This window comes from the organism of the source record quoted next, unplaced genomic scaffold (assembly GCF_019419815.1).
Source record: "Pyrus x bretschneideri cultivar Hongxiangsu unplaced genomic scaffold, Pyrus_bretschneideri_v1 Contig6, whole genome shotgun sequence".
In the NCBI taxonomy this organism is placed as follows: domain Eukaryota; kingdom Viridiplantae; phylum Streptophyta; class Magnoliopsida; order Rosales; family Rosaceae; genus Pyrus; species Pyrus x bretschneideri.
This window is the reverse complement of record NW_025999798.1, coordinates 8110743-8121497: the sequence shown is the minus strand read 5'-3', so window position 1 is coordinate 8121497 and position 10755 is coordinate 8110743. Positions and strand designations below refer to the sequence as shown.

At 36.0% G+C, this 10755-nt stretch overlaps 1 protein-coding gene across 1 annotated transcript; it reads right to left on the bottom strand.

Moving 5' to 3' along the window:
- Positions 1-6262: 6262 nt before the first annotated feature.
- Positions 6263-8064, bottom strand: LOC125471222. Its single transcript, XM_048571422.1, has one exon. It carries the CDS (start codon positions 7758-7760, stop codon positions 6468-6470), a length of 1293 nt encoding a protein of 430 aa, XP_048427379.1. The 5' UTR covers positions 7761-8064; the 3' UTR covers positions 6263-6467.
- Between the last annotated feature and the right edge of the window lie 2691 nt (positions 8065-10755).

Sequence of the window (10755 nt, the reverse complement as noted above, 5' to 3'; positions counted from 1 at the left end):
ATGGAAATGAGGCTTTAGCGGAAGGTCGAGAAAGCCAACTTTTGTGTTAGAGGCAGTTGCCTCATATGGCACATGGATCTGACATGCTTTCTTTGGAATCCCTGGATCCCAAAATGACATTGCAGTTATTGGGCGTTCACCCTTTTTCAATAACTTGACGAAAGGTCAAGCACCTCAACTTGACTACTACATCAACAAACGTCAATATAATATGGGGTATTACTTGGCAGATGGCATCTACCCAAAGTGGGTGACACTTGTCCAAGCAATTCCAAACCCTAGGAATGATGCAGAAAAGTTGTTTACCTTACACCAAGAGGCATACCGGAAAGATGTTGAGAGAGCTTTCGGTATTTTACAAGCACGGTGTAAGATCATCAGCGAACCGGCAAAAGGGTGGAGTCGAGAAAATTAGGACTCCATCATGATGTCTTGCATCATATTACACAATATGATAGTGGAGGATGAGCGAAATGAGTATATTGATGGAGAGTCCGATGACGATCAAGAAGATCTAAATAGGTCAAGAAGGGCTCGTGCAAAAATATATATGATGGGCCTAATTTGCCTTTCAATCCAAGAACTGGTAATATCTCTATAAATGAGTACATGAGGTGCTATAGAATGATACGTTTTTGTGCCACAAATAAGTACCTACAACAGGATCTTGTTGCACATCTTTGGGCCAAAAGAAGCACAGAGTAGGCGTTTTAAGTTTTATGTTGTTAAATGTTTTTAAAAATGTTGTTTAAGTTTCATGTTGTTAAATGTTTTTTTTATGTTGTATAATTTGTATGTTGGTTAATGTTATTTAATATTATTTCATATATGTTTAATGTTGTTTCATGTTGTTTCATGTTACTTAATTTAATTTAATGTTGTATAATGGCTTACGAAGTTATAGGAAAAAAAAAATATGCAACAAATCTTGTGAAATAGAAATTATAGGAAAAAATATATAATTTAAAAAAAAAATATGAAACAAATTTTGTAAAATAAAAGTTATAGGAAAAATTTTGTAAATAAAAAATAATAATAAAACTGTAAAAAAAAAAAAAAAAAAAATTCAAATGCAACGTCTGGCTGTTGTATTTGAATTTTAGCTTAAGCATTCCTGTCGGTTATAACCGACAGGAATACATTTATATTAAATAATATATATGTATTCATGCAGCCATCCGTTTGGCCCTTTCAGATTCTGTAGGGCCTTCTCAGATTCCACAAGTCCCTGGCCTAGCCCTCGTTTGGAGACGGTTTTCAGGCTATTTTCAGTCATCTGGCATTCTGGACCATTTGGTTGGAGAGGGCCTAACATACAAATACAGTGCCCCACATAAAACAGCTTCCTCGTGTCTTCTTGTAATTTTGAAACTCCTTGCATCAGTCATTAAGCACGCAGCCACCTTGGGTCTAGAGGGCGGATGGCCCCTCAGTTTTTCTGTTGGGAGAAAAAATGTATATGCCTGTGATTTTTGTAAGATGTATCATTACTTTACTTGCATGTGACATTATTATTAACTCTTCTAGTTACTATTGTCAATGTTGAAAAAGTATTTTCGTCTATGAAATTTCTAAAGAATCGATCGATAAATCGGATGGGAGTTCAATAGATGAATGATAACATAATTATTATTGTTATGAGAGATATTTGATGGTACTAGTAATGAAGTTGATATGCAAAACTATTAAAACATGAAAACACATCGAGAAATATTATAATTAAAAATGTTACCAATTAATCTCTAAGTCATTTGTTTAGTAAATTCTTAAACTTTTTTATATTGTGACTTTATTGTTTGAGATGCCTTCCTCCATACAAATATTTGGCTTCATCCCTACCCCTCATCAAAGTGTCTTTGTCCCTCCCATCCAACTTCCTGTCCTACCACACTCATAATTTTGTCTTTTTCTCTTTATAAAAAAATTAATATAAAATATTATCTCAACTTATTGTTCAAATAAAAGGTGAAGGAAGGAAAGAGGAAAAAAAAAAAGACAGAGAATATTATCATATTTTTTTTCATAGAAGAATCTTATCACTTTCACTAGAGAGGAGCAAACGAAAAGATCTTTTCGTTATGGTACCCACATCTTACTTTTCGGTATCTTCTTATCAAAATAATGTTCAATTTTCAATACATCAATCAAGTATTAGATAAGGATGATGTCATACATTTATCGACAATGATTTAGTTAAGTTGGTTAGAGTTTTCGTTTTCTCTTAAAATTTTAGGGCTTGTTTGGTATCCTATTTGAATTTTTTTTTAATTTCTCAAAACATTTTTTAAGAATTTTTCTTGAAAACAATTTTTTTTTTAAGACTCAAAAAGTTGTTTGGTATGCGATTTAAAAATTTTAAATCTTACAACTTAAATTAGACAAAAAGATCCAAACAGAAGGAACCGAGAGAGAAATAGGAGAGAACAGGAAAAAAAGTAAAAGATGATTGGAGGAAAGAGAAAGAAGTGAGATGATAAGGGAGAGGAGTGAGAAAAAACAGAAATAATGAAGAGACAGGATCAAATGAGATTGGAGGAAAGAGAAAGAAGTGAGATGATAGGGGAGAGGAGTGAGAAAAAACAGAAATAATGAAGAGACAAGAACAAATGAGAGATGAAAAAGGTAAGAGAAAAAAGATAAGGGGGAAGAGAGAAAGAAGAAAAGAGAGATTTGGTGTGAGAGGGAATGAGGGAGAGAAAAGAAAAGAGTGAGTTTAAATATAAAAACTCTAAAAACTTTTTGTGTTTTTAGAGAATAGACTATATTTTTAAGTTAGTTTTGAGTTCAATTTTTTAAAATATTCTTACCAAACAAGTTTTTAAGGCCTAAAATTTGAAAATTGTTTTTGAGTTTTAAAAGCTGAATTCAAGTAGCGTACCAAACAGGTTCTTAGTATTTTTCATAAAATTAGATGAATTTAGTGTAAAATATCATATTCTTTATCAAAACAAAAATAATGCCATATAATTTAATTTGGTTCTCAATTTTCTCACATTGAAATATAGGATGAATCCCGGTCCACATGACCTCAAATTTTGTTTGGGTTCTAAAGTATTTTCCATAATTTTATTTTCTATAGTATTTTAAAGATCCGAAATTGTGAATTCGCATGCCTGAAATTGTGAATGGAATCGTACAATTAGGCCATCTTTAACCGAGGGCTTGAGCCCTCTGGCCCTCTAAGATATTAATATTTTAATAAACATTACAGGGGCATATTTGTCTCTATCTCCAACTGAGGGTCAAAGGGCCATAGGGCTCGTTTTAGCCCTATCATAAAAAACCGTCTCCAACCAAGGGCCAAAGGGCCATACGGCCAAACATAATTTATTATTTAAAAACTACAACTTAAATTCAAATCCAACGGCTAAGTGACGTCAGCTAGCCGTTGGATTTGAATTTTTTTTGGGCTATAAATAGGGTGGATATTGGGTTATAATTCACACAACTTTGAATTCAATCTATTTCAATTTAATATCTTTCAATTCAAGTTTGCAATGAATTCCAACTTTGGATCTTCTTTGAATTCCAAGTGGGGGTCCTCATCCAATTCCAAATTGGAAGAAAAATAGGCGCAGATGAGACGAGAAGATGAGGAGTGTGATGAAGAAGATGAAGCATGACACAACACACAAAACATAACAACAGCCATAGTTGCTGCTATGGTGTGTCAGCCAACTGCGCAACAACCTGAATGGCGGCCGGGATGTGACATTTGGTATCAGAGCATAACCTTGACCGTGGTGTGCCGACGAGGACGTCGGGCCCCTAAGGGGGGTGGATTGTGACATCCCACATCGCCCAGGGGAGTGATCCTTAAATGTATATTCTCATCTCTACCTAGCGCGAGGCCTTTTGGGAGCTCACTGGCTTCGGGTTCCGTAGGAACTCCGAAGTTAAACGAGAAGGGGGCTAGAGCAATCCCATGATGGGTGACCCACTGCGAAGTTGCTTGTGAGTTCCCAAAAACAAAACCGTGAGGGAATGGTAAGCCCAAAGCGGACAATATCGTGCTACGGTGGTGGAGCGGGCCCGAGAAGTGATCCGCCCTGAGCCGGGATGTGACAGTGGCTCTGTTGCTGGTTGTTCTTACAAACCACGAAACAAAGCGATGATGCATGCCAATCTGATGAACTACTTCAACCCCAACTCGGTGTACACGGAAGAGGATTTCAGACGTAGCTTCCAGATGAGGTGTCACGTCTTCGAGCGTGTACTTCGTGATGTTCAGCAGGTCAATTCATACTTTCGACAGAAACGGGACAGAGCAGGCTGTCCTGGTTTCTCACCTCATCAGAAGGTTACTGTTGCACTCCGAATGATGGCCTATGGCTCCCAACTGATTCGATGGATGAAACCCATGGTATGTCTGAGTCTACATGCCTTGAAACTCTTCAACAATTTTATGTCACAATTGTTTAGGTTTACAAAGACGAGTACCTTCGCGTGCCAAATCAAAAATATCTCGATCGGCTCATTCGCAAAGCTGAAGACTGCGGGTTTCCAGGCATGATAGGGTCATTAGACTGCATGCATTGGGATTGAAAGAAGTGTCCCACCAAATGGCAATCAGGCTTCTGCGGAACGTCGAGAAAGCCAACTGTTGTGTTAGAGACAGTTGCCTCGTATGACACATGGATTTGGCATGCTTTCTTTGGAGTCCCTGGATCCCAAAATGACATTACAGTTTTTGGACGTTCACCTCTCTTCAATACCCTAACGGAAGGTAAAGCACCTTAACTTGACTATTACATCAACAGTCGTCGGTACAATATCAGGTATTACTTGGCAGATGACATCTACCCAAAGTGGGCGACACTTGTCCAAGCAATTCCAAACCTTAGGAATGACGTTGAAAAGTTGTTTACCTTACACCGAGAGACAAACTGGAAAGATGTTGAGAGAGCTTTCGGTATTCTACAAGCACGGTGGAAGATCATCAGCGAACCGGCAAAGAGGGTAAAGTTGAGAAAATTTGGACTCCATCATGATGTCTTGCATCATATTACACAATATGATTGTGAAGGATGAGCGAGATGGGTATATTGATGAAGAGTCCGATGACGACCAAGAGAATCCAAATAAGTCAAGAAGGATTCGTGCAAAAATATATGATGGGCCTAATTTGCCTTTTAATCCAAGAACTGGTAATATCTCTATAAACGAGTACATGAGGCGCTATAGAATTATACATTCCCGTGCCACAAATAAGTACCTAGAACAAGATCTTGTTGCACATCTTTGGGCCAAAAATAGCATGGAGTATGAGTTTAAGTTTTATGTTGTTAAATGTTTTTCAAAATGTTGTTTATGTTTCATGTTGTTAAATGTTTTATTTATTTATTTATTTTTATGTTGTATAATTTAATGTTGTTTAATATTGTTTAATATTATTTAATGTTGTTTAATGTTATTTAATGTCAACAGCTTGATTCTTCGTTAACTGATCCCAAACTTCCATCCTCCTTAGATATTATTTTCAAAAGAAATGGTAAAAAAAACTCTCAAAAGTGAAACTCTTTATGAATCGACTTTTTATCACTTCATATTTTTAGCACAACATTTTATAATATTAACAACATAATCGACATTAAATTTTAAGATGACATAGTATAAAGAGTTACAATTTGAAATAATCTCAATTTGCATTCTCCATCTTTGAAAACTTTGCACGTTAATAAAGAACCAAGCTGGAGGGGGTGGGCCATTAAAATTAATCAGACTATTTAAGTATGTATTGTCAAAGGATCATCATGAAAGAAATATATAATTATTCCAGTATAAGTCCAAAATCCAAATAGTGCTGGGGATTCTCTAACGTGGGCCTCTGTGATATTTGTATGTATGCATCCATTTAGACCTTACAGTTTGTCCAAACAACTTTCAAATACGTGCATCCATGTGACATCTGAAACCCACAACACATACAACACTTTTTCATAAACTCTCTTAAATTTTTAATTGCCATAACTCAACACTCCAAATTACGTAAAAAAATATACAAGATAATACAAATTCAAAACAACAGAACAGATAATTGAAAAATGTGGTCAATATCACTTCACCATGGTGGTGGACTTATTCAATCCAAAAATGGAGAAGTAGCTACAAATTCTTACACCATTGACGTAAAATCTCCAAACGTAAGAGCGATATATTTTACTTAACTGAGTTACAAGCCCTTTGCACAATATTGACGTACAATTCGACGTAAATCTCGAGTACATGAGTGAAGGTTATTAACTAAGGCAAAACCGCTAACTTGCGTACAATGTTGCTTAATCATATTTCAAAATGATGTCTACAATGAAACCCAGAAAATGAACGATGTAAGATCAAGACAGCCAACCAACAAATCAAGCCAAAATAAACACAGGGAGATGCTAATAGAGTAATTAATAATAAACAAGTAGTAAATTAAGTAATTAATTAACAGAGTTTAATGTGTATTATGCTAATGAACATAATCAACTATTGACTGATAGCAAGGAAGGAATCGCATTCAAGTTTGGAGCCGTGTTCTTATCTGAAGCTTGTCTAACTATGTCCCTCTTCCCATCTTTAGAAGAAGGTTTGGTGAATGCTCTCATCGGACTCGCAAACGCCCACCCCCAGCTCCGGTTACGGCCGTTGACGAGCGGCCCTTCGGCGGAGGACGAAACCCAGTAAGACGACGACGACGATGACGAAGACGAGGACGTCATCATGAAACCGCTGAAAATCCCGCCGCATTTCACTCGCTCTTTCATGCAGTGGTTGTGTTCGCCACCGCGGTGGGCTGCTTTGGGCTTGCCTTCTCTCTGCGACTCGACTCTTCTGAGAGTGCAGTCGCCGAACCCAGTTGAGATTCGCTCGAAGAAGTCGCCGGAGAAGCTTCGGCTTCCGCAGCCGACGGATCTGGATCTCGAGACCTTCCGCTCGAAGGAGGAGGCCGAGGCGGCGGTTGCTTGACTGCTGTTTGGGCTGTTGCTGTCGTCGTCCGCGTCGACCGCTAGTTCGTTTCTATTCCTCAGAGAAGAAGACCCGAAGCTTTTGGAGTCCTTTTGGGCGGATGTGAAGGAAGAAGTGGAAGAGATCTTGGAGGTGGAGTTGTCTCTGAAGCTGGACTTGTCCATTGTCTTCTTGTTAAGAGCGTGTGACGAGTTCTTGGTGGAGGAGTGATACAGAAACGACCAGAACCCGCCTCTCTTCCTTGGACTAAAATCCTCTGAACCATCCAGAAAATGGTGACCCCGCCGCGGGTTGGTCGTAGACTTGCTCCGCTTGAACACCATGTTAGCAGCTTCCCTATCCGAAGATACAACAGTAGCACCACCGGTACCAGTAGTAGCAGCACCGTCACTCACTTTCTTCTTCTTCTTAGCCAAAAGAAATGAAATCCTGGCCATCCTTGTGTTATAAAACTCATCCTCGTGGCGATAATTACTACCAATGCTTCTGGGTTTTGCCGATGACGAAGAAGTTGGGTGGACGGAGAGGGAGAGGGCGAGGGAGGCGGCGGAGGAAGAAGGACCAGCAGCAGCAGCAGCAGCAGCAGCAGCTCCATTGCCGCCGTTAATAATGTCAGATCTAAAAGAAGGGGAGGAAGAAGAGGAGGTTGCAGGAGCGTGGATGGGGAGAGGGAAGGAGGAAGAAACAAGCTTGCCGAGCTTCTCCTGGAGGCAGAAAGCGCAGATCCCACCTGGGTTGCTTCTGTATGGATGGTCACTGCACTGCATTCCATCTCCCATGTCTTGATCTTGATCAGCCACAGCATTCATATCTTCCAAATTCGTTGCCAAGATCAAATCTTTTCTTTCTGGGGAGGTAGATTTGATCTTTCTGCACAATGGGTTGGGGATTTTTTTTGGTTTTTCTGGTTTCTGTGCTGTGGATTGAGAGACGGGGAATGGAAGCGAACAAAACAGAGAACAGGAGAAGCATAGATGGTCAGAAGGTGTAATTGAGTGGGAAAAATAATTATATCATGGCATAGAAGAGAGAGAGAGGGAGAGGGAGAGGGAGGAGAGGGAGAGGGAGAGAGTCCCCAGGAGCACGTGGAAGACTGACCTAAAATAGTGTGTAAAAAGACCGCCATGACACTTAAATATTTTTGCAGACAGCCCAAGCAGAAGAATCTATAAAAGACTCTGTGCACTCAACCCCCTCTCTACGTTTGCACTTTGCACGGATTCATTTGTCTTTAACCACGGTTTAAGATTATTAATAGAGTAATTTTAGAAAAATTAAAATTTTTAAGATTAAATTTGTAAATTAAATAATATTTAAATTATTAATTAAATATTAATTAACGTACTTATTTTTTTTATTAGTGACTTATTATTTGATTTGTAAATTTTATTTAAAATTTTGGTCGTTATCAAGTTTCTCGTTTTATCTACTGGCCATCCTTTTTATCATCTCACCCGTTGCTTGATAATTAAAATCATATAATATTCTAGAACAATTTCAAAGTTTAACTCTACCAAAGTTTGATCAAACTAAAAATTAGGTTAACTATTTGATAAACATGGTGTTATTTTTAAGAATAAATTAAGTTCTCATTCTTTATTTTTATTTTTCATTAATTGAAATCTTATTTATTTTTTAATTTTGATCAAGGTTTTTTAATTTTTGTCCATATCATTACTTGAATATTAAATTATTTACATGTCATTATATATCAATCTAAAAAGGTGAAAAACTAATTAATCATTTCCAAATATATATTTATTTTTATATTTCTATTTTTAATTTGAACCCATTTTTTAAGTTTGTACCAATATTTTTTTTGGTTTTAATTTGTACCATAATTTTAAATTTTAATATGTACCCACACTTTTTTGTTTTATTTGTACCTATATTTTTTTTTGTTGAATGTACCCATGTTAATTACATGTATTTATTTTATGTTTTAAAGTATATCTATAATTTCTTAAAATATATTAATAATTACGTGGGTACATTGTTTTTCTGTTAGAACTATGTGAAGAATATTACTCTATTCTTGTTCTTAAGTAATTATTATATCATAGAAAATTATTATGAATTTGTTCAAATTTCATAATTTGTAGGATATTGAAAGTATAAATACATAAATTAAACCCAATAAATGATGCTAGAATACTTGATCAAACTATTTAAACAAATTAGGTTTCATTCTTAAATATTGAGTTTAAAAATTAAAAGATGAGATTATTTAAAAAGTGAATTAATGAACCATTTAACTTCTTTATTAAATACTGTATTAAAGTTCAACTACTAATATTAATGATTTAGGGTAATTTAATTTTTCATATATTGTACTGAAGTTAAGGTCATCTCCAACTGAAGGATCCAGAGGGCCAGAGGGCTATGGAATTTGAGAAGGCCCCACGAAATCGGAGAGGGCTAGAAGGCTAGAGGGCTGGCTGCATGCAACCAGCCATCTAGCCCGGGGATGGCCAGAAATATATTTCTGTCGTTTATAACCGACAGGATTGCTTAAAAAAAAATTTGAATACAACGGCCAGTCAGCTAGCCGTTATATTCTTTTTTTTTTTTTTTTTTTGGTTTTTTGGGCTAATTTTTTTTCAAATTCTTAAAAATTCTAATTTTTTCCCTATAAATACCTAAACCATTCATTAAAGTTAAGTTCTAATTTTTTTGGTTTTTTGGGTCAGTTATCGTTGTAATTTTTAAATTTAAGTTGTTGTAGTTTTCAAATTTAAATAATAAATTATGTTTGGCTCTCGGTTGGAGACGGTTTTTTGTGACAAGGTTAAAACGAGCCATTTCACCCTCGATTGGAGACAAATGCAAATATAATCTTGGATTATTTATTAAAATATTAATATCTTGAAATATCTTGAATGACCGGAAGGCTAAAACAAGCCTAGAAGATGACCTAACAATTAATTGGAAGAGGAAAAGCTACTGCATTAGATTGCTTCTTTTGCTCTCACTTTCTCTGGCATTGGTAGTAGGGTTTGTATGCTATGTAATGCTGGCATGCAGGGGTAGCTTACATTTCTTCAGGCTTTATATGCTACGTGTCCTGCATGTGTCCTCCCCACTCACCACTCCCTCACGCCGCGCTGTTACTCCTAACAGTGTACGATGTCATTATTTATTTATAATTCACTATTATTTTATAGGGTAATGTTCGGTAAACGAAATTTTTAAATTAAATGTGCAAATCAAATAATAAGTTATTAATAAAAAATAAACATATTAATTAATATTTATTTAATAATATAATTATCTAAAATTATATCATTTAATTTGTAAATTATTTGCAACTCCTAGAATTAGTCGAGCATTAACTTTTTCCAATATGATCCTCTGGATTTTTTTGGGAAGAATTCTGGGGATCTGTAAATTGTGTTTGTTTATTTTACATCGTATGATCAATTTTTATTAAATAATATTTGTATTTAATTTTAAATAAAAATATTTAAAATAATTTATGATCTCACGATAAACGGATACAATTCATAGATTCCAAAGAAGATCCAGCAAGATCCGGATTCTAACTTTTTAATTAACGGCTGCATCTATTGCTAGGTTATATATCTCCACTGAAGAAAGTAAATCTAAGAACACTGTTCTGTCTGCAAAAGGTACACATATGAATTTAATTCGTATGCATCATCTTTTTGACAAGAAAATTAATGGTGAAATTTATAGCATAATGCTGTGCCGGAAACCTTTAAATATGCATGGGATTCGTTGGGAACTTGTGTTAGAATACGGGTCCTTTGTTGTTCCCATTTGGATGTGAGATTCTTGCCATCA

Excerpts from the sequence above, each read along its gene's own strand:
- LOC125471222 (XM_048571422.1), bottom strand. The coding sequence starts at position 7,760 with ATGAATGCTGTGGCTGATCAAGATCAAGACATGGGAGATGGAATGCAG.